Here is a 23,797-nt window from a genome sequence, read left to right as displayed (position 1 = left end):
GGGAAAGAACGATAGTGAAATCAATCTATCGATTGGGGTACTTAAACATATGAAGATTGACCGTTTAAAGGTTTCTCAAAGTATAATACCTCCATACCGAACCCCGAAACCTAGGACGACGATGAAGCACATGCCAAATATGATGGTTCGCTTATTTCCCACTTGGTTGGAGAGGTTACTGAAATTGTATTGGCTGACGCAAGACCTGAGTCCATGTTTTGTGACTTCACAACGTCTTTGCGGAAATCTAAATCACATTCCTCTAAAAAGAAAAGTAAAACGCCCAAGAAGGCGAAACGCTCCACACCAAACCGAGTTTCTACATGATAGGCATGTTTTGGCATAGCAGAGGTCTCTCAGACTTGGCTAAACATAAACACGTCAGTGGGGGTCTCATAAACCGTCCCATAAAGATAGTTCGTGAGACGAAGATAGTTAGACTGAAGATGGCCGACACGTCTGGTAACATGCGTGCGCAGCGGGCGACGCCTGAGCGTGTCGCGGCCGCCATTAATGGCCGCCCACTCCCGCACCTACCCACGCCCCAAAGTTACTGCGCCCATCATATCGAGTGCACGAGAGGGGTTCGGTCTCCACCGCTTCCCATTCCTCCCCACCTCTCCCCTCGGCGCGCAGATGGTGAATCCGCGATGGAGGAGGCGAATCCGCCGCCTGCGACCTCAGACGCAGGTAGCGGCGCCGGTGGTGATCCAGGAAGTGGCGCCGGTGGAGATGCGCCCGCAGATCGACTCGCACTCGCCGGAGGCGCGGGAGGAGATTTTGCGGGTGGTGAGGGAGACATTTCCGCTGCGAGAGAAATGGCCGGAGATCTGCGTCAAGGTCATCAGGAGCAGTTCGTTCTCGGAACGCTGCCGATTCGCCGGCGACGAGGGAGGGATGGACTACGACATCATCTTCTGGGCCATCCAGGAGGCGGAGTCGCCCGATCCGATCCAGACGGAGAGGTGGAGGCGCTTCAAATATACAAGCCCGGCGCGGCTCAACATCCGACCACCATCGATCATGGAGCTGGCCAGCATCCCACTGGAGCACCTGTCGCGTGGTGTCAGCCCACCCCGCCTCCCCTGATGGATGATGCCCGTGGACGTGGCCAGGGAGCACGTCGCGGGCGTCTCATGGGGGCTCGTCTTCGTGAGCCTCCTCCATGGATGGGGAACAGGGGTGAGATCCCTCTGGAAGATGCTAAGGTACGTAGATTTGCAATTAAATACAGTTTTCCTTCTTATTCAGAGTGTGGAGGTGATGAATCTAGGGTTAGTAAGGGGAGGATTGTTCCTCGGCTTCAATTTGGGGGGATTGAGGTTTTAGCTGGGGATTGTGGAGTTGGGGATGAACTTCTCATCCATCCATTTGACCCTGATGGACTTGTGTCCAGTGTTACTACCTCTATTAGCAAGTATGTAGGTTCTGGTGCTGTTTGCAGAGGAGAAGTTGGTAATACTGTGATTAAGGAGATTGATAGTGATGAAGGTGCGATAATTGGGACAACAAAGGTGGAAAATGATGGAGATTCCCAAAACAAATTGCAGGGAGACGATGGATTTGTATCCAAGGCCCTCCTATAGAGAGACCAGGGCTAGTTGGTGGTGGGGCTTGGTCTAAAGGGCAAACTGGGGATGTGGAAAAATGTTGGCCTCCTTTGAGGGCCCAGGATCACACACCATCGATGATCTATGGATCAGTGGTGGAGGATAAAGCGGTAAAGAGGAAGATGCCTTCTGGCTATGATGATAGAAAGGAGGAAGAGGTGGAGGAGTTTTATGGACAGCTGTGGGTCATTCCCTCCCCCAGACATCGGCAGGCCAATCATAAATATCGCCCTCCTCCCCCGAACCCTAGATCGACAATAGGCAGCCGCCTATTCTGGATCAAGAAAACCTTGCTGCAATCTGGAAGCTTCTCTGTTGAAGATTGCTATCCCATTACCCACCCTGGTCGTTTTGATCCTGTCCCCACTAGGTTTCGGATCTGTGAAGAAGGTGGTGCTAGGAGAGCTTCATTCGTGTCTGTGGCGAAAGGGATCATGGATCCCACGGGGCAACTGAGGCCCAAGAAGAATCCTCCCAAGAAAGGTGGACAGGGGGCCCTTCCTCCACCTCATGTAGCTCATGTTGTCAAGGGGGCAGTAGCAGGTCAGAAGCAACCAGGTAATACTAGTAAGAATGCCCCAAGTGTTCAAAATACAGTCCCTGCTCCAGTCCCTGCCCCTGTTCCAACTCCCACTGTGCAAGTCTTAGATCCCAGATATAAAGAGATGATCTGCTTCAACTGTAGCTGGCCTGGGCACTATGTAGGCAATTGTGTAGAACCAAAAAGATGCTTTATCTGCTCTGGTACACACAATGTCAATAATTGTATTGCTTGGGCACGTCTACAACCTACTGCTGAGTACTTTGGTAGTGCAGCAGTAGGACTAGGATTCTATCATATTGACATACCTGTGGCAGCTGAATCCAACTGGTTGAACTACAAGAATTGTGCAGTTTTGAAGGTGCTTAAAGGAGAGGTCTCTGCCTCTGATCTAATTGTGCAACTAAATGGAATTTTCTGCAAAGGAAAAGAGTGGCCTTGGCAAGTGAGAGAATTAGAAGAAAAAAAGTTTTTGTTGAGATTTCCACCTTGGAAGAAAGTGGAGGATCTCATTGAATTTCCTGCATTTGATCTTCCCATTGATGGAGTCTCTGTTAAGATATGTGAATGGGTTGGGATGTTGGAACCTTATGGTGAGCTGACTGAAGTATGGATCCAAGTGGAGGGTATTCCTCCCAGATGGTGTGCATGGAAGGTTTTTGCCCAAATAGCCTCCTGCTTTCGTATCCTAGTTGATGTGGATTGGAATGGAATTTTTAAGAGTTTCTATGATAAAGTTAGAATTAAGGTTGCTTGTAGAGATCCAACCAAGATTCCTTATGAGAGATTGGTGGAGATGAAAAAGAAGCTATACATATTGTTGTTCACTGTGGAAGGATTTGACCAAGATGGAGAAGGTCCTGGAGGAGATGGAGATGACCCTGATCTGGATGTGGAAGATGAGGATAAAGAAGATGAAGAGTTTGATCAGGATAAGGAGTATATGGATGGGGATGCTGATGAACCTATAGATGAGCTAGATAGAGCAAACTTCTCAAAGGATAAGAAAGTTGGTTCTGGGATTAAGGAGGAAATGGTGTGCACATCTGCTGCCAGCTTTCACCCTGAGATGCTGATGGATGAGATGCATGAGCAGTTTTTGTTGGAAGCTGAGTGTAAAACACCCACTGCACAAATGGAGATATCTGAGGAGAATATTGAGGATCTGAATCATGATATGGACATTGGTTCTCACATGGACTATTGCTCTGCACAGTTGAGGAAGATTGAAGTGGCTGATTCTGAAGATGAAGAGGAAAACAGTCTGCTTGAGATGGTGTGTCTGCCTGAACAAATAGCTACAAGCTTTGGTTCTGCTAAGACATCACTGCTAGAATCCGTGGATATGGAGGAAATGGATAAGAGAAGGAAAGAAGATACAGGCAAAGAAAAGAGATGGGCGCATGTGCTCTCCACCAGACCTACTACAAGACAGCATGGTAATATAAAGATTATGGAGAAGGCTACTGCATACCTACAGAAGAAGAACTTGGAGATTCCTGCTTCCTTCCAAGGTAAATCGTTTGCATTAAATGATACTCAAACTCTTGTTGATCAAATTGTTAAAGTAGATATTTGCATAGGAGATAGTGATAAGGAGCAGGGGGATATTATTCAGGATTTGGTCCTGAGGGAAAGTATTAGGTGCCTGGAATTTGCAGATTCCAACCCTGAGATTGTGCTCCCTGATGACCTTTACACACCTGTTAATAAAAAAACTGAGGGTTCTCCATGTGGTGAAGACATGATACTTAACAGAGCAGTAGGCGTTGATGCTTCTGGTAGTACTTGTCCAAACCTGATTAATGCTAAGAGGCTTTGTAGCCTATCACATCCTTTTAAAATATCATGATAGGAGCTTTTTGGAATATACGTGGTCTAGGACAACCTGGAAAAGTCAACGCCTGCAAGATTTTTTGAGAATTAATAATGTGGATTTGGTGGGTTTCTCTGAAACCAAGAAATAAAACATTGATAGTAAGCTTCTAGATAAGATTGCGGGTAATAAGAATTTTGTTTGGCATCAACTACCTGCTCGAGGTACAGCTGGTGGTGTCCTTGTGGGCATTAATGGAGATCTTTTTGAGACTGTTGGTTTTTTAAACCATGAGTTCTGTATTACATCTAGTATTAGGAATAAAACGGATAAATCTGTTTGGCAGTTTGTTGTTGTTTATGGCACGGCTTATAATGAGAACAAGATGGATTTTATTGCAGACCTGCATGAGGTTATGGAGAAAGCCTCTTATCCAATTATGTTGGGTGGGGACTTTAACCTAACCAGATCAGGATCTGATAAGAGTAATGGTAATGTGAATCATTCCAATTCTTTCCTGTTTAATGACTGGATTAACAAATGGGGGCTGATGGAAATCAGTGTAGCTAATAGGAAATACACCTAGTGTAATAACCAGGAAAACCCCATCTACTCCACTATTGATAGAGTGTTTGTTTCTCCTTGGGACATCATGTTTCCCCTTTCAACTCTTAGGGCTTTTCCCCAAATCGGTAGTGATCACACCCCTCTAATTATAGATACGATGGCTCAGAGGGTTACCTCCCAAAAATGTTCAGATTTGAAAAATGGTGGCTGGAACAACCTGATTTTAAAAATATTGTTGAATTACTGTGGAATGCTCCCATTGTGGGCAGATCTGCTATTGATATTCGGATTGCAAAATCCAAACGACTTAGGAAGAAAATTAAAGGGTGGAGTATTAATATTGAAGTTGTTGTTAAAAAGAAAAAGAGAGATCTTATTATGGAGTTTGATATTTTAGATGTCTTTGCTGAAACCAATCGTGTCACAGATGTGGACATTAAACGTATGAAAGATATTAAGATGGAACTAGAAGAGATCATGAGGAAAGAGGAAATTGCCTTGTGGCAAAGATCTAGAGATCGTAGGATTAAGGAAGGTGATAGAAATAATGCTTACTTCCATGCGTTGGCAAATCATCGTCACAGGAAGAACCATCTTGCTGAACTTGTTGGCGAGCATGGTCCTGTTTCCTCTTCTAAGGAGATGCTGGAGGTGGCGACATCCTTTTATAAAAATCTATTTGGCCATGAGGCCAAACATAATATTCATTTGGGCCCTACCTTTTGGGAGGATGATGAATTAATTACCATGGCTCAAAATGAAAATCTCCAAAAAGCTTTCTCAGAAGCGGAGGTTAAAGAAGCCATTTTTGGCTCGTATGCCAATGGTGCCCCTGGGCCGGATGGCTTTTCGTTTCTGTTCTACCAAACTTTTTGGGAGTTGATTAAGTTTGATTTTATGGCAATGGTTAAGGACTTCGAGGAGGGTAATTTAGACATTCATAGGCTAAACTTCGCTTTGATCATATTAATTCCAAAAGAGCCTGATGCCAATGTTATGAAAAATTTTAGACCTATTAGTCTAAGCAATTGTGTTGTTAAGATTTTTTCCAAAGTTTTGACTAATAGGCTGTCCCTATTAGTGATAGACTGATTTCCCCTAATCAGACTGCATTTATTAAGGGAAGGTATATCTTAGAGAGTGTGGTGCTAGCTCATGAAGTAATTCATGAGGTGAAAAATTCCAATAATCCTGGGCTTGTGCTCAAACTGGATTACGAAAAAGCATACGACCGTATTAACTGGGATTTTTTGTTTGAAATGCTTGAATCTAGAGGTTTTGGATCTAAATGGATTTCGTGGATACAAAAATTACTGTTCCAGGGGACCTTTAGTGTCCGTATTAATGATACTACGGGGCCCTACTTTGTAGGAGGGAAGGGTCTTAAACAAGGGGATCCGATATCCCCAATTCTTTTTAATCTGGTGGCGGATGTATTCACCAAGATGCTCGCAAAAGCTGCTAAACAGGGTTTGATTTCAGGGGTTTTGATTGATGTCATTCTAGGGGGAATTGTTAGTCTTCAATATGGAGACGATACTTTCCTCTTTTTGGAGGATTCTTATGAAAAAGCAAAAATCTTTAAATGGATCTTGTCATGTTTTGAAAGCATTTCTGGTATGAAAATCAATTTCCATAAAAGTGATCTTATTACCATTAATGTGAATGAGGAGAGAGCAAATATCTTTGCCCAGATTTTCTGCTGTAACATGGGTTCCTTCCCCATTAAGTATTTGGGTGTGCCCCTGCATTATGATAAATTGAGAAGGGAGGATCTCCAACCTATCATTGATAGAATAATCAAAGGCATTTCTGGGTGGCTAGGTAGATATCTTACATATAAGGGGAAGATTATTCTGCTTTGTGCATGTGTGATTAGTATCCCTCCTTATTTGATGGATGTACTGAAATTTCCTAAGTGGGCCATTAATGCCATCAACTCTCAGATGGCTCATTTCTTGTGGGGGAATATGGGAGACCATCACAAATATCATTTGGCCAATTGGGGACTGGTTTCCAGGAAGAAGGAGTTTGGTGGATTGGTTATACCAAATATTAGAGAATACAATATGGCATTGTTGGCTTCCTGGGGGAAGAGGTTCTATAATAATAGGGATAGTGACTGGAAGAAATTGCTTGTTTTGAAATATAATGTTGATAATCCTAATATCTTCTGGTCCAGACAACAAGGGGGTTCCCCTGTTTGGAAGAGTGTTTCTTGGGCTCTCCAAGCTGCTAGGAATTTTTATGAATGGAAGATTGGTAATGGTAGTAATATTAGATTTTGGCATGATAAATGGGCTGGGGATTGTTCCCTTAAAGTTAGATTTTGGGGTTTGTTTGAGATTTGTAATCAACAAGATTGTGTGGTATCCAAGGTTTGGGATGGTATTGATCTGAGACTTACCTTTAGAAGATGTGTAGATCTGGATTTGATGAATAAGTGGGAGAGTCTCATTGAGCATATTAAAAAATACCCACTATCTAATAATCCTGATATACCTGTGTGGGTGTTAGAGAAGAATGGGGGGGTACTCAGTCAAGTCTTTTTACAAATGCATCAATTTTGGTGCGGTAGGATCTCTGTATGGAGATGACTTGTGGAAGGTTCTTTGTCCTCAGAACATCCTTGTGTTCCTCTGGCTGTGTTTGTATAATAAAATTCTGACTAGAGATAATGTGGCTAAGAGGAGAAACGTGGATGACTTAACTTGCCTGTTTTGTAATGAAAAGGAGTCTATGCAACACCTGTTTTTTGATTGTATCAATGTTGAACATATTTGGTCTATTGTTTCTGAATTTTTTATGATAAGAAAGATCCAATGTTTTGATGATATTTCTTCCATGTGGAAAAGCAAAAAGAAGAGAACTATGCTTAATATGATCACTGTTGCCTCCTTCTGGAGTATCTGGACTTTGAGGAATGATTTCTGCTTCCAGGGACGATCATGGAGGGGCCTGGGATGCGGCCTTGCCAAGTTAAAAGGGAATTTGCAAAAATGGACGGTGCTCTGCGACGCTGCACAAGTGGAGGCGCTGAGAAGATTTGCTCTGCTCCTGGACAAACATCGAGGCGAGGCGCTTCGGATTGCCTGGAGGGATGAGTGATCTCAACTGTAATATCTAGTTTAAACTTCCTTGCAGACCTTAGTTTTGTGGAAGTGCTATATATGGTTCTGGTAGGCCACTTTTCAGGACTTTACTTGTGTGTATCGCCTGATTTGTGGTGTGGTAGTTTGGCCTGATTATCAGGCGCTGTTGAACTGTGTTACTATCTCCTTCGTTTATAAAATGGGGCAGGGGGGCAACCCCTTTCTTTCAAAAAAATAAACACGTCAGTGACTGTGTGTGCGAACATGGGTTGGATTTTGTGGCAATTTCTTAGGCTGGTAAATGTGATTTCTGCCAACATGTCCTCGGTCACCTATCAGGTGGTTTAGACTACACATGGCATAGTCTACCAGCTCGTGGAAGGTCAAGAGGAATCTTTCTTGGCCTACACACCACAACCATGGACTTGTTGGCTTTTTCGACTCGTGAATTTCTTATCAAATTTCACTTACGAAACATAGCTGATAATTTTACATGGAGCCTGGTCGCAGTTTATGGGGCTGCCCAAGATGAGCTTAAACCGGCTTTCCTTCGCGAATTGGTGAATCTGGCTAAGGATAACCTGTATCCAATGCTTATTGGAGGGGACTTTATTATCCTTAGGTACCAGCAAGAGAAAAATAATGATCGCTTCGACACTCATTGGCCTTTCCTATTCAATGTTGTCACATACAATTTAGATCATTGGGAGGCCAGTATGTCAGGGCGGCAGTTCACGTGGACTAATAACCGATCTGTGCCAACATACGAGAAGCTTTATAGGGTACTCATGGATACCGAATGGGAACTAACATATCCTCTAATAACCGTGCGAGACCTAGAGCGTATCGAGGCGTTATAGGATCATGCACCCATCATTCTAAATCCTAATTCTATGAACCCACCTCCACGTCGTCCTTTCAAATTTGAGTTGGGATGACTGCATCGAGATGGATTTATAAACATAATCAAGAATGTTTGGGAAAAGCCCGCCATTGGTCCTATGCCTATTCAGAGATGGAACTGTAAAATAAGAACCATGAGGCAACACCTCACTGAATGGGCGAAACACACCAACGGAATATATAAAAAAGAAAAACAACGACTTTGTACCATTATTGATGACCTCGACAAAATTGCACAGACGCAAACCTTATCGCTTCAAGAGATTGAATTGAAAAATCAATCTAATGAGAAGGTTTCCCGTCTTTTGCGAGAAGGGAGATCAAATACTACCAGAGATTCAAAGCTGATTTTATTTTGATGGGTGATATTAATACAAGATACATCCAATTGGTTGCCAACAGGCGGCATAAGAAGAAATGTATTTACAGTCTCCAACAAGATGAGGGATGGGTCAAAGGTCAGGAGGAGCTCAAAAAGTATATCACGAAATACTACAAATCTATATTTGGGGCGTCGACTGAAGGGAACTTCTCTCTAGACGAGACCTGAATAGATGATATTCCATAAGTCACAATAGAAGAAAATGATATCCTAACGGCACCATTCTCGGAAGAGTAGGTGAGGGCGGCGGTGTTCCAAATGGAACATAACAAAGCTCCAGGCCCTGATGGTTTCCCCGCGAAATTCTATCAGAATTTCTGGGATATCATCAAGACTGACCTTTTGGAGTTGTTCAATTGTTTTCATGCTGACCGACTAGACCTATGCAGACTTAACTTTGGTGAGATTGTCTTGTTGCCAAAGATTAAGGAGGTCGAACGGATCCAACAGTTCAGACCTATATGCCTCCTTAATGTTAGCTTCAAGATTTTCACCAAAGTAGCTACGAATAGGTTAAACTCGGTAGCTGACCATGTTGTCCGTTCATCTCAAACGACATTCATGCAAGGAAGAAATATACTCAATGGAGTAGTAATTTTGCATGATACTATTCACAAGATGCATCGGAAAAATATGAGTGGCGTAGTATTCAAGATCTACTTTGAAAAAGCCTATGACAAAGTCAAATGGTCTTTCCTCCAACAGGCCCTTAGAATGAAAGGTTTCTCCGATAAATGGTGCGAGTGGATCCAAAATTTTGTAACTGGAGGTAGTGTGGCCATCAAAGTCAATGATGAAGTAGGCCATTACTTTCAGACAAAAAAAGGATTACGACAGGGTAACTCCATATCCCCAATGCTATTTGACATTTTCGTTGACATGTTGTCTATTCTAATTGAGCGTGCCAAGCAGGACGACCAGATTGCAGGAGTAGTGCCACACCTTGTGGATGGTGGCCTCTCTATTCTGCAGTATGCTGATGACACAATTCTTTTTATGGAACATGACCTGGACAAGGCTCGAAACCTGAATCTCTTACTTTGAGCATCTGAGCAAATTTCGGGTCTCAAAATCAACTTCCATAAAAGCGAAATTTTCTGCTTTAGAGATGTTGTTGAGGCGGCTGCCGATTATGCTGACCTGTTTGGTTGTGCACATGGCCAATTCCCTATTAAATATCTGGGAATACCAATTCACTATCGGTGTCTCACTGTTGTGGAGTGGAAACATGTAGAGGAGCATTTAGAGAAACGATTGAGCAACTGGAAAGGCAAGATGCTCTCAGTTGGAGGACGGTTGGTTTTGATTAACTCTGTCCTCACCAATATGGTTCTCTATATGATTTCTTTTTTCCAACTCCCAAAAGGGGTGTTGGAAAGACTAGACTATTTTAGATCCAGATTCTTTTGGCAATGAGATGGTGAAAAGAAAAAAATACAAGTTGGCCAAATGGAGCATGGTTTGTAGGCCAAAATACCAAGGTGGCCTTGGAATTCATCACCTCGAGGTCAAGAATGTGGCCCTACTTAGTAAATGGTTGTTTAAATTTCTTACTGAGGATGGTGTTTGGCAAACCATGTTGCGCAGCAAGTATCTAGACCAAAAGGCAGTGGCTTGTGCCTATTGGAAACCTGGCGACTCACACTTTTGGGCTGGCCTAATGGCGGCAAAGAAAAATCTCTTTCGCTTTGGGTCTTTCACGATAAAGGACGGGTCGGTAATTCGTTTATGGGAAGACATATGGCTAGTCAATGCCAGTCTCCGAGAACAATACCCAGCCTTATATGCCATTGCTCGCGATAAAAATAACACTATTGCACAAGTGCTCAGTTCACCCCCACCGATTATTTCGTTCAGGCGGGTTTTGGTTCGCCCCCGAGTTTTGTCATGGCATAATCTTTTATCCCGCCTGGATTCGATTAATCGGACACAAGGCCGGGATGTTTTTCGCTGGAACCTTACTACATCGGGGTATTTCACAGTAGACTCTATGTATCGTGTCTTAATGCATTCTGAGGTAGCAGCGAGTAAGAACAAGGAAATTTGGAAGTCGAAGATTCCACTAAAATTAAAATATTCATGTGGTATCTTCGTAGGGGAGTTGTGCTAACCAAAGACAACCTTGCACGGCGTAACTGGCCAGGAAGTAAGCAGTGTTGCTTTTGTTCTCATGATGAGACAATCAAACACCTTTTTTCCAATGCAAGTTTGCACGTTCTAGATGGTCAGTCATCCAAATAGCGTTAAATTTATATCCGCCCACAAGTGTTGCCAATATATTTGATCATTGGTTGGACGGTATCCGAGATAGGTTCAAAACGCTATTAAGGGTGGGATCCGAGATAGGTTCAAAACGCTATTAAGGGTGGGATCGTATGCCTTACTTTGGCCGCTTTGGCTATGTAGAAACGATTTAATTTGTAATGACAAAAAATCTTCTCCTCTCGAGGTTATTTTTCGATGTACACACTTGCTTCATATGTGGTCTATGCTACAACAATCGGAGCACCAACCGATGTTTAAGGTGGTGTGTGCGCGGTTGGAGCACACGGCTACAAAGGTTTTTTTCGAACATGGGTGGCAGCATAATCTTCGGATCGATCCACCATCATCTTTGACATAAGCATAGTGTCGGTCTATATGACTCTACTGTTTTTGTGTTATCTTTTATTGCTTTTACTTTGTCGGACTTTTGGTGTTTGGCTATGTGCATTCTAGTTATGAAAAAGCCGGATGTTACTTATAATGTTTTTATATCCGATTGATTGATGCTATATTTTAAGATAATAAAGTGCCCTTTATAAAAAAACAAAATTGTGAATCTTTTCATTAAAAATTCTCCACGCACAAATACTCAGACATTTGAATATTCTTTTAAGGAATCAGAAGTATTTTGTTGCTCCCTGGTAAAACGACGGCACAAGCCTAACTCCGGGCACGCAGTGCGGCCGGCGGCGCTGCGTAGAGCGACCTGAGCTGGCGGTCGATTAGCTTGCTGTGGTTGAGTGCCACCTGCAGCTCGACATCGTCAGCCCACCACTGCTCCAGCCCGTGCGCTGCCAGGAATTTGCTCGGCCCCTTGGACACGACTAGCATCGTCGCTGCCCCCGCCTTGCCACCGCCGTTCCCGCCCCCGCTGTCGACCGCCACGGTCGCCGTGCCGCCCGCTGCGTCGCTGTAGTGGCAGCAGATGTAGTCGTTCGTGTTGATGTACAGGTACGGCAGCCACCTTCCCATCCCCGACTGCGCCAGCGACGCCCTCGCCTCACTTTCACTGTGGCCGCCGCTCGTGTCCGCAGCAGGCTGAGAGCCCACGTATGGGATCCACGCGCGCGCACGGCCCCACAGCTCGCCGGCCGTCTCGACGAACCCCCTGAGGCTCATGGCCAGCGACACGGAAGGCGGGTTGAACACGTGGCACTCCACGAAGACGCGCTCCTTGGCCAGCGCCTTGCCCACCTGGAGCGCGAACCCGGCACCCAGCGAGTGCCCGCCCACGCACACGTTGCCGACGCCGAACTTGCGCGCGGCGTCCCGCAGCGCCGCGAGCGCGCCGGCGAAGCGCACGGAGCCCTTGAGGCTGTCCCAGGCCAGGAAGCGGAGGTCGTCGACGACGTCGCGGCGGAACGTGGGCGCACGGAGCAGCGTGCCGCGCAGCGCCACGACGGCTGCCGGCGCGCGGGTGGGGCGGAACGGGATGTAGTCGGACAGCGCCGCCTGGTGGTCCCACTCGAGGACGGCGCCGTAGATGGAGCCGTCGCGCTCGTCGACGAGCACCTGGGCGAGCCTGTACTTGAACGGGCGCCACCACTGCGGCGCGAGGCCGGTGCGCTCGTCGCGCTTCTCCTGCCGGTCCAGCTCCAGAAGGTACGCCCCCTGGATGAAGCACGCGATCACCATCCGCCGGTAGTTGGCGTTCTTCCTGCATCAACCATCGCAATGAGCTTCCAGTAATTCCCAGAGGCGATCTGGGCAAGTGTGATTGACTAGCTAGGCAGTAGTGCTGAGTATACTGACCAGCTTGAGCTAAGGAGATCTTTCCAGCTGATGGACGACAGGTTGCGGGGGCCATACACATGAAACTCGAGCGGATTAGCTGCCGCCGTCGCTGCATCGCCGGCTTTCTTGTCTGGCATCGCCTTGGCCATTGTTCCCGCGTGAAATCAAGAGCACGCACACGCAATGGCTCGGACTTTGGATGATATATGTAAGGTCGGCAAGAATAGTTTGCTTCAAGTTGAAAAAGAAAAGTGCGACGGGACTTTTTATCCATGGTCTCTATTCCATCATCGTCCCCGGCCAGGGGAATACGGCACCTGATTCTTTCTCTGTTTCGCTTTAGAACCGGTGGATCACAGATAGAGTGGAGCGCACAAGATTCCCCAACAGTTGCCATGCCATGCGCCAGCACTATGTTCGCTAAACTGAATTGGGGGATGTAATTTTCGGCCCTCTACTTTGACCAGCTTTGCTATAAGTAGGAACGTTTTACAAGATTTTTTACAGGCAAGGCTGAGGTGGATTGTTTTAATTGGGGATTCAACTATGCAGCGGCAGCGGCGCCCGTGCTCTCATGCGACGGCTCTCATGCACATGCATCATGTAAAGATTTTCTTCAATACTTGAAATTTAAAAAGTTTTATCTTTAAAACCGTTAATTCAATTGATGATCTGTTTTCACCGTTGGCTTTGTCGCGACAAGATCTTCGAAACTATATTCCATGTCGACATGTTTCGACAATTTTTTTTCTTCCGTAATTACCACATTGTTCCACTCACTTGCTATATTATTAACCACTACCTTGTCCAATAAAAATAACTTAATTGCCATATTTTTTATGTCCTTTCATGCAAAGATTGTCGATGCTTATAAATGCAGTCCCCAAAATGTTTTGATGTGCTTGTCATTTTTATTCTACTAAGTTGTCATGTGGTCTCATAAAGCTTGTAGGTGCTTATAAAATCACAGTTGTCACATATATTTTTGTGCTTGTCATTTTAATCCTACCTCGTTATCATATTGTCCCATACAAGTTGTCAATCATTGTAAAAAAAAATAGTTGTCACGGTGTTTGCTGTATTTATCTGTTGAATTCTATCCTCAACTGTTATGTTGTGTGGTAATAAAAGGACACTTGATTGTTGTGAAACGTAGTTGTGGTAGTGTTTTGTTGTGTCGGTCAGTTAAATTCTACTTAAATGACATGCTTTTATATCATGTATAATGAAATCTGTTACAAGGCTTTTGTACGAAACAACATTAAAAAGTGGCAATCAAGTTATCTTTTTTAGGCAAGTAAGTGGTTAATAATATGCAAGTGGGTTAAAAAATGTGGCAAGTATGACAGAAAAAAAAGTTGACGAAACATATCGACATGGAATCTAGTTTCGAATAATCCGTCGCGAGAAAGCCAATGGTGAAAACGGATCATCGATTGAATTAACGGTTTTATAGATAAAACTTTTTGAATTTCAAACATCAAAAGGGAATCGCACGTTGTCCTTCCGCTGCACGGCAACGCAGCCCTGCGCACGCTATCAATTAGATTTTCCCTTTAATTGATTCTTAGGATCTGTTCGGATCCTCTCCGAGTGCCAGCGTAATTTGAGGGAATGGCTAAAATCGGACTCCTTTCGTCGGAGCGGAGTTTTAAGCGAAAGAGATTCCGAACAACCTTTTAGATGAGGTCGACCCCATCTTAAGAATCAAGGAGTAGATTAGTAAGGAAAAATGAAGAAGATTAATAAGGGAAGAAGCATGTCAGTTCGTAACCTTCCGTAAAAGAAATCCGTAGGTCTAGCATTTTTGCTACTTTGGCCATCAAGTCCTTACGTGTGACATCTGTAGTATTCTAAAGTGGTTTGTTTTTTATCCGCACTCCTCTAACATTGTTGATACCATGACGAAGTGAAAGCCAAGTAGTCGATTAGTTGACATATTTCTGTCACACGTATGCCATAAAACTTAGTACTCCATCAAATTATCAATACCAGGATTAAGTGGAGTATTTGAAAAAAAAATAAGGGACGAATCTGCATGAATACAAGAATACAACAACCCATCAAATTAGATGAAATCTCTACTATTAAGGGGGATCTGCCGTCGTGATGGTTCGACCACGACAGATCCCTTCGTTAGCACTGCCACCGTTAGCAGTTTCATCGATTTTTTTTGTCCCTCCATAAACCGATCGATTAAATACAGAAAAAAAACATCTCATCCCTCATTGCTTACCCTGAACCGTCGTGATGGTTCGACCATGCCCTCATTCCCAATCCCCATCCATCCCTCTCCATCTCCCTCGTTCGCCGCCGGCTTATCGCCCTCCCCACAACCGCTGCACCACCAGCCCCCTCCCCCATAGCTCTCCCCCTCGCCCCCTCCTCGCCCTAGATCGAGCAGCTGGTACAAATCCGATGCAGCCATGCAGGCTCAGATCTGACACGCCCTCCATCGATGGGAGGAGCGCCAGACAGAGAACCTCGTCACCGTCGCACGTTCTTCCTCTTCCGCAACCGGTCCTCTGCCCCTCCCCTCTTCTCCCCACAGCATAGCCAACGACCCACCTTGTACGTGAGTCATGGAGGGGTAGCTGACAGGTATGAGGAGATCCACCACAGGCAACCTAAATCATTTTATTTTGTCTTGCCATCGGCTACTTTGAAGAGTGGGGCATCCTGACGTTTTTCAACCTTCTCTGCTGTTGTAGTAGGTGGTGAAGAACGATGGGTGGGAGGGACTCTACGGCGGCATGATACCCTCGCTCGTCGGCACTGCGACCTCTCACGTTCGTTCACTGTTTGCTGGATTCACCGATGGCATGCCTTGTTTTTCTTCTTCTTCTTACTTTACGGTAAGATCTGCCTTGAATTTGAGATGCTTTACATGCTTCTCCATTCTTTGGGTAATTCTTATTACTTGTGCATATCTATCATTGACCTCATGCATCCGAATTGTCTTTTCCTAGACATAATTGTTGTAAGCTCATCCTTGTTCTAAAAGGTTATGGTTATGATGTTGAGTTTTTTGTGCTTTTGATTCAACTAATTTAAGCAGATAAACCGATGCTTCGCATGCTCGTCTCTTAATTGCACGCATGAGGGGTCTGCAATCGTGATATTTATTGCAGACACCCCAAGTTCAATTGGACAACAAATGTCTTTAATTAGGATCCACTTTATTCCTACAAGTTGAAGTGGTAAAGACCGTTTCCTGCACACGTGTTCCACTACTGTCCTATATATACAGCAAGCAGCAGCAGAAAAACCACCGGATCGTACAGAGTAGAGCACACATTAGTACATGACCGGCAGCAACAAGGCCTCCACACACAAGCTCTCTTGTTGCAATTGGTGAGAGAAGATTTAGTGAGGGAACCAGTAACGACCATGAGATCCAACGGACACCGATGGAGCTTCTTATTCATTTAGATGGATTTGATGAGCTTGGCAAGGTAAACTAACATCAAGATTTTCCTTCTCTAGATGCCTTTATGCCATATATGCGAAGGAATGGATTCAACCAAAGTAATTTGCTTGCTTCAATGTGTGTGTGTGTGTGTGTTGCGCTCTAGCTTTCCTGGTCTCGGGGAAAGTATGTGTTTCGACATGAATTCTGCAGATTAAATTTGTCGCTCATCTTTTCTTCATTTCTTTTGTGAATTTTCTGGATGCGGATTCACATACATTTTATTTAACTCCTTTTTCTAACATTACACATTTTTGCTCTCGGGGGAAGTGTATGTGTTTCGACATGAATTTTGCAGATTCAATTTATTGTTCATCTTTTCTTTATTGCTTCTATGAATTTTCTGGATGTGGATACTGGATACGCTTAACATTTTTTAGTAGGAAAAAAATTGTGGCATATAGGGTTTGTTTTGTCTCTTTGTTCACATGCCATCTTGTTTGTCTAATAGGCTTGAATTCTTATGATTTCTTTTTTACTACTAGACTTGTTTTATTTTATTTTGGGAAAACCCCATGATTTTTTCCTGACGCGATACATCATGATCACTTATGTCGAGAAGGGTTAATCATCCCAATCAAGGTGAGTAAAATCGATCGCCTCTTTTGGTGCTTATGCAATTGGGAATGGTTTTACTTGTGGCTTGAGTGGCTTTGGTTCAGTGGAGAACACAGTTTATTTGCACTTCCTGGAATATAATTATCATATGTGATTTTGCTATGTATTAACTGTGACTTGACTGACTTCAGGTCAGTAACATTGATTAGTCTGATGTATTATGCATGACCATGGGAAGACATTGTTTTGCATGATATAATTAGTGTGATGGTACAGTTACCCCCATTCATCTGACGCCATAATGGCCTTTATCTTTGTGGGTGCTTTTGGTTGATTTCTTCAAGCAGTGGAAGCTGGATTGTGAGATTTGCCTATGCCCTTAGTAGGTTACAAATTTTGACCTTACTTCACTTTCCTGTTACTATATTTGCATCTATTCATGAAGGATGGTCATTTGGTTAGAAGTATAAACTTTTGCAATCGGCACACGACTCATCCTATTTATCTTACAACCTGAGGTTCACATTAGTTGTTTCTCTTCATGGTGACTCAGCTTTACCAGTGTCACTTTCAGCTTGATGGTCATGAATCAAATGTGACTTTCTATCTAATTACGTTTAACTTCAACGGTTGTTTTTTAACAATTGCTTATTATTCAGATTGTCTTTGATAGTTGGATTCCAGCTACGTACACAACATTGCACTCAGAATTTGAGCGGGGCTAATAGAACTGTTGTGTGGCTATTCTTTTAATTATATTTCTGGGACAGCAAGAAAGTGTCTCAAACAGCCAGGAGTCTAGGTACAGCTCGCTTTGTTGTTGCTGTAGAAGATAGTTACCCAGGGACAAAGTTTGATCCTGTGCCTGTCAATATTCCTGGGATTCTCATCACAGATGTCAGCAAAACAAAGGTATTTTATCTCCAATGGAGCCTATTGTGCAGATATGTACGGACAAACACCATTTGATAGAATATATTTTATCTCCTGTCCTATAATGTTTGTTTTTTCGAAATTCTAGGGACGGATTGAGGAGGGGTGTTCGGATATATTCTATCATACTTTTTGCACAATGTTTTCTTCTAAAAATATTGGACATTGTTTTGATAATTTTTAAAACTTAATTTCCTTTGTTTCTTTCACTTTCAGAGGCTACAAAGTTTCATTTTCGGTAAGTCATATCTCCTCATCTGTCAATTACACTGCCTACTGCCCATAAGTTAAATTGTCAAAATTGAAGTGCTCAAAATAGAAAGTGAATATTGAATACAGATATACTAATGCAACACTCAAGAGGGAAGTCTGCACTTGTTTTCTGTTCTACAAGAAAAGGTGCACAAGAAGCAGTACAGTGCCTCTCACAAACTGCAGGGTCTCTTGGCTATTCAAATCCATTCATGAAATCTATGCAGCAGTATGAACATCTACGAGAGGCTTCCTTAACCTGTAGTGACAAGCAGCTGCAGTCTTGTATCATACATGAAGGTCATGTTGAATCTTGTTCTTTGGAACATGACCTTCTTAATTTTGCTACCGATTACAGTGTTTTTGTCTTCTTATCTGGACACTCATGTTAGGTGTTGTCTAAATTTACACTGACATAGTCGTATTTCCAAATTTCAGTTGGTTTCATAATGGTGGTCTTTGCTTAAAGGATCGGAGTCTTGTTGAGGGGCTTTTCCTGAAGGGTGGTCTTCAAATTCTATGCACAACAAATACTTTGGCACGGCATCAACTTACCTTCACATATAGTAGTGATGAAGTCGGCACAATCTTTGTGAGAACTTTTTTTAATGTGAAAGCATTTCTACCAACTTTTTTAATGTGAAAGCATTTCTACCTACCCTCTGATCTTTTTTATGATTTTTTCTGATTTTTATACATTTTGTAGCAACAAAGAGAAGGGATCTTATGTAGAATATGAGAGATCCATGGTTCTTCAGGTGTGCTACTAAGTCTCAGTTGCTCCTGCAAAATAACATCTTAACAAACAAAGGATATGCACCACCAAGCATTTATTTGCTATGCATTTTTTTCCTTCCAGCCTAATATACATGTTGCCTAAGGTGTTTTGACTTGCTTACCTGATTAATAAATGAAAATAATAATAATAGACAAGTTAACAAATTTAGCTCGGGCCTTGTTAATATCCATATAATTATATGTGAACTATCGTTTGAATAACATAAGTTGGTTCTGACTTTGTTCCTGCAAATGATCGGATATGCTAAATTATTTTTCATGTATACAAGGATTTGGTTATCCTGTAATGCATTATCGTATTTATTTAAAGTTATTTACATTTTGTAATTCAAATAGGAAACGATGGTATGTGATAATGCCCTTGCTTCTGATAGAGCCTTTTTTTTGGTCACCTCACAGATGTGTGGGAGGGCTGTCCGTCCATCATTTGATGATACTAGAACAGTCGTAATTATGACAAGAAGAGAGACAGTAATTTTTCTGCGTTTTCCTCTCTTTTCCTCTCTTGTTAATTCTGAAATACCATTGATGGAAAAATGATTGATTGTAACAAGCACATATGTTGAAGCATATACAACATTGTTTTTTACCGCATAAACTCAATTTCCCCTCCTCTTGTTGCCCTTCAGTGTTGAACCTAAATAAGTTTTACAATCTACAGATTATAGTTACAAGCCAAAAAAACTTCAAGAACGTATTTTACAATAATATTCATGTGATGAGCTAGCGACAGTCCAGTTTCAGATTATTCTCTGTGCAAGTGTTTTTTTTTAAATTATCTGTGCACATGTTGGTTCACTGCACTCACTAACAGTGTCATACATAGAAATCTCTGCTGCACACTCAGGTTCAGAAGACAGAGCCAACCTTCTGTTCTACGCCTTCAGAAAATAGAGCAATCAGCAGTACCCATAAATACGATAAGAAAGAATAAAGAGTAAAGAAGATGACACGCGTTTTTTGTGATGTTTCATAGAGAGTTGCACGTGCATCTCTGCCTAAATTTATAGTTACACAACAATGTTGAGCATTTATTTGGGGGCCAATATACTTAAACTTGTACGAGTTTTGATCAAGAAGCGTACCGGTATAAATTATTATTGACTTACTTATGTTCAACTCAAATTTAAGTGGATCGAACTCAACAGCTAGAAATAACAGTGAGCAACAGAAGTTTGTTATTCCGTGACAACGCAGACGAGCAAAACTCATTTGAAAAATGAAGACGACTCCGCTGGGGATCGAACCCAGAATCTCTGGTTTCGTAGACCAGCGCCTTATCCATTGGGCCACGGAGTCGTTGTTGTCATTCACAATCATAGCCCTTTTATTACTTGATCCACGAACCAGTAGATTTAGCCAGTTTTCGCTTCAGTTCAGATTTCTCGCAATTAATCTAGTCTGTTTCATGTGTATACGAGAGCCCAACTTATGATTAAGATATAGGGCTATTGAAATGTCACTCGGGAGCAGTAAACATACTGCCCACAACACACTGGTTGGGGTGAATAGCGCCAATATGAGACTTAATGAAGTCATTGTAGCACTAACGTTACATTTCGGTGTATAGAATTCCAGCCATCTATTGATAACAGAATTCGTACAATGTTCAGGCACGTAATATACATTTGAATGATTCATCCATTTAACTTGTGGCATCATCAGAACCCAATGTTCACTTCTACTCTGATTCCTCGGACAATTCACCGTTTATCTGCATGAACAAGTAGGATAAAAAATGATTAGATGAACGAAAAAACAGGACAAAACATGTGCATACATGTACAACAGACACCTTTTTCTTGTTGTACTGAGCCATCGCCTTCTCAAACTCGGCACGCCTCTCGGTAGCTAGATCATAATACTTCACCTTTTCCTGGTGCGATGAACGAGGTGAAAATGTTATCAGTAGAATATGAAGCATAATGTATTGTCTAGCAGTTTTGGCAACATATTCTCCTTTTGTAAGCATACATTTGAATGGATCTTTGACAGTTACAAGACAGTTTTATAGTTCTACCGAATTATGTAATTTGGTCTTACACAAGTCAACGAGAAGTCAAAACTGCTAAATAATCATGTGTCAAATTACATTTCCTGAGAAATTTCACGATAATATGGCTGGCATAGCAAAGATGGGGAATTATCATCATCAATGTTAAGTGGATTCATATGTGTAGAACTGTCTACAAGGTAGGGACTTCAACTTTTTTAGTGTAGTTAGCTAAATGGAAACGATAAACCTACTAACCAACATGTAACCATAGTAAATACGCAATAGTGTACCATCATCAATAAGAATCTTAGCTTACATCCTACAAAATGAATTCTGAGTATACAGGTCATGAAACTTCCACTGTTAAATCTACAACCTGTGTCAGTGCATCCCTTCAGCTGTTTCTCTGCATTGGGATAAGCAATGAAATTGATCTAGCTACTCGGCACACCGACAAGGTCCAAGGGGCAGGCGGAAAAGGACGACATATTTGTTGTGAAAGTTGGATCTTGCTGAATAAAATATCAAGGCAAGGTCTTGCATTCCATGATTTGACATAGAAGCTTCTATTGATTTCCGATAACAAAACGGAAACAAGTGAATCATCAAAGAAACCAAACTACGTCTCCACTTCATATTCCTATCAACCATATTATACTACCAGAGAGCAACATGGTGTGATGACTAGCTACCTAATGCACCACAGACATCATCACTTCATCAGGCTATCAGAGGGAAAATACCAACCTCAAATGCCATTTTATTCCATTTCTCGCCGCATGCTTTCCCTACCTGCAGTGAAAGGTATATTACATTACAAGACTAAGAAAGCCAACTTGAAGCTTCAAATTTAAATGATGGAAACTTACATCCTGCATTGCTTTTACACTTGGATTTTCTTCCTGATACGTTTTCCGGAAATCCTCCCTTCAAAAGAATATAAAAGCTTCATTAAAATTGGTTCAGTGCAAGAGATGAAACATCTTAACCAGGGTAGCGAAATGATCATATAATCCTTTCTTGATCCCCATGGAAATTAACTGGGTTCTTGCGAAGAAACACCCATGTTTGCCTACAGATATTTCTAATTAGACGAAATACACAAACGTGAAACATAAGTAGTGCTGTGAAATCAGACATGTACTGAGGCATGCAATCTGTGAGTCGCACAAAGACCGAGGTAGGCATTTGGCAACATCAACTATTCAAATGTTTCTGGATACCGCAGCATGTTTGCATTATCTATTGAGCGCTGCTATGAGTACAACACATCCATGTATGATTTATGTCCGATGCACTCCATCCACCATCGGATGCAGTGTTTCAGCATTGTTCCACCATTTGATTTCAGTGTCGGATGCAAATCGTACATTGAAGATCGTATGTACATCAATTTTGTTACTTATTTGATCATTAGCCTGGTGCCCTGGTTAACAGTCTACGATGGACAGAGGAATATTATTTACCTCTGCAGTTATTATGTTCATGAATCATGATAGATTGATGTTGAACACCAGGACACGAGGAAGGAAGTTTGGTATTTGTGTTACACCTAAAGCCATGTGAAAAACCCAAAGGATAAGCAACCAATATGTTGAACGATGATGACTGGATGAAGCAGAATACGTTTATATGGTGCAGCGACAATGTCCTATAGCAGTTAATCTTTATCAGTACTTGAAGCATTTTGGAACATCAACTTTCGCATAAGTCAACAGCACACAGTACATTTTTGTTTATACGCACATCAGTAATTATTAACCGTTCCGGTGCTACTGATAAGCTGAAAACAGTTCGAATTGACCAAACAAATACTCCTCTGACAGTTAGACTGGGATAAACATCTCGAGGACACGGGGGCTCGCTCGAGTCCTCTTCTCCAGAACACCACTAAGGCACGCATCGATTCAAAGTTTCTCAACAGAACGCCGGCGAATCCCAAAAGCTGGACTGGGAGCGAGCAGTCCAGCCGAGAAGCCGGAGAAACCCCTAATACCGCATCCCAATTGCTTCTCAGCAGAGCAGTCGCCAGTTAGTAGACACGGGATCAGCTACAGATGAAGAATTCTAGGACATACGTACATGAAATAGAAGAAGGCGGTGGGGGGCTTCTTGGGGCGGCGGAGGTCGCCGAGGGTCCCCTTCTTCCGCGTCTCCGGCCTCGGCTTCGGCTTCGGCCTCGGCCTCGACCGGGGGCTCTCCACGGGGGGCAGCCGCACGGTGTTGAGTGGCTTCGGGGTGGTCTGCGACCTCGTCTTCATCCCGCGCTTCTCTCGGGCTCGCCGAGGCGTAGGTCGGCTTGCGGGAGGAGGAGGAAGAAGAAAGAAGCAGAGCAGCGCAGCGCAGCGCAGAGGAGGGGAGTACTCGGGATCACCTGGCTGCCGGGCTCCCGGGCTTTTTTGGGCCGTGGGAGGCCCGGCCCAGCAAGGATTGCTGGCCCGCCCGCTCCTTAAATCCTAATCCATCGAGCCGGTCGGGTTGTGTTGTTAGTTTTGTACCACATCGGTTGTGGAGGGAAGAGCGCGAGGGGTGGGCGAGTATAAGATGGGGTGGTGGGCGGAGGGGAGAAGGCATCTTTGCGCTTGGGGCAATGACGCAGCTAGTGAGGTTATACCGAGGCGCGTCAATTGCTGGTTGAAAACTATTTCCAAACCCCCTCTTTGGCCCTCCGGGGCCACTGAGAATTTCTGAAAGGGCTCCTTTCCTTCGGGGAGGGTAAAGCCCACAAATCCAACATTCAAACTGTTTATTATTCATTTTTATTTTTTGGTACCTGATCTGATTACGTTCACGTTAACATTATCATTTCTGTAACCAAACACCTCCTGAAGGATATGGTACCGTTGTGCTAGTTGCTTCTAAGTCGGTACTACTAAAGTTG

At 43.2% G+C, this 23,797-nt stretch overlaps 2 protein-coding genes and 2 non-coding genes across 4 annotated transcripts; 1 reads left to right on the top strand and 3 right to left on the bottom strand.

Annotated features, from left to right (window-relative positions):
• Positions 1-11,712: 11,712 nt before the first annotated feature.
• On the bottom strand, positions 11,713-13,166 carry LOC123444047 (GDSL esterase/lipase At4g10955-like). Its single transcript, XM_045120647.1, has 2 exons — positions 12,929-13,166; positions 11,713-12,833 (listed from the first exon to the last, which is right to left on the bottom strand). The coding sequence occupies exons 1-2, from the start codon at positions 13,057-13,059 to the stop codon at positions 11,837-11,839; spliced, it is 1,128 nt and encodes a 375-aa protein (XP_044976582.1). The 5' UTR covers positions 13,060-13,166; the 3' UTR covers positions 11,713-11,836.
• A 6,980-nt stretch (positions 13,167-20,146) lies between these two features.
• Positions 20,147-20,219, bottom strand: TRNAR-ACG. The gene has a single exon. It is a non-coding gene; the product is annotated as a tRNA-Arg (tRNA).
• A 266-nt stretch (positions 20,220-20,485) lies between these two features.
• Positions 20,486-23,263, bottom strand: LOC123444045 (high mobility group B protein 14). Its single transcript, XM_045120646.1, has 5 exons — positions 22,999-23,263; positions 21,786-21,843; positions 21,664-21,708; positions 20,716-20,796; positions 20,486-20,634 (listed from the first exon to the last, which is right to left on the bottom strand). Exons 1-5 carry the CDS (start codon positions 23,175-23,177, stop codon positions 20,602-20,604), a joined length of 396 nt encoding a protein of 131 aa, XP_044976581.1. The 5' UTR covers positions 23,178-23,263; the 3' UTR covers positions 20,486-20,601.
• A 225-nt stretch (positions 23,264-23,488) lies between these two features.
• LOC123445897 lies at positions 23,489-23,639 on the top strand. The gene has a single exon (XR_006631251.1). It is a non-coding gene; the product is annotated as a U4 spliceosomal RNA (small nuclear RNA).
• Positions 23,640-23,797: the final 158 nt, after the last annotated feature.

The sequence above is a fragment of the Hordeum vulgare genome, chromosome 3H (assembly GCF_904849725.1).
Source record: "Hordeum vulgare subsp. vulgare chromosome 3H, MorexV3_pseudomolecules_assembly, whole genome shotgun sequence".
NCBI classification, from domain to species: Eukaryota; Viridiplantae; Streptophyta; class Magnoliopsida; order Poales; family Poaceae; genus Hordeum; species Hordeum vulgare.
This window is presented reverse-complemented; position numbering and strand designations above follow the sequence as displayed.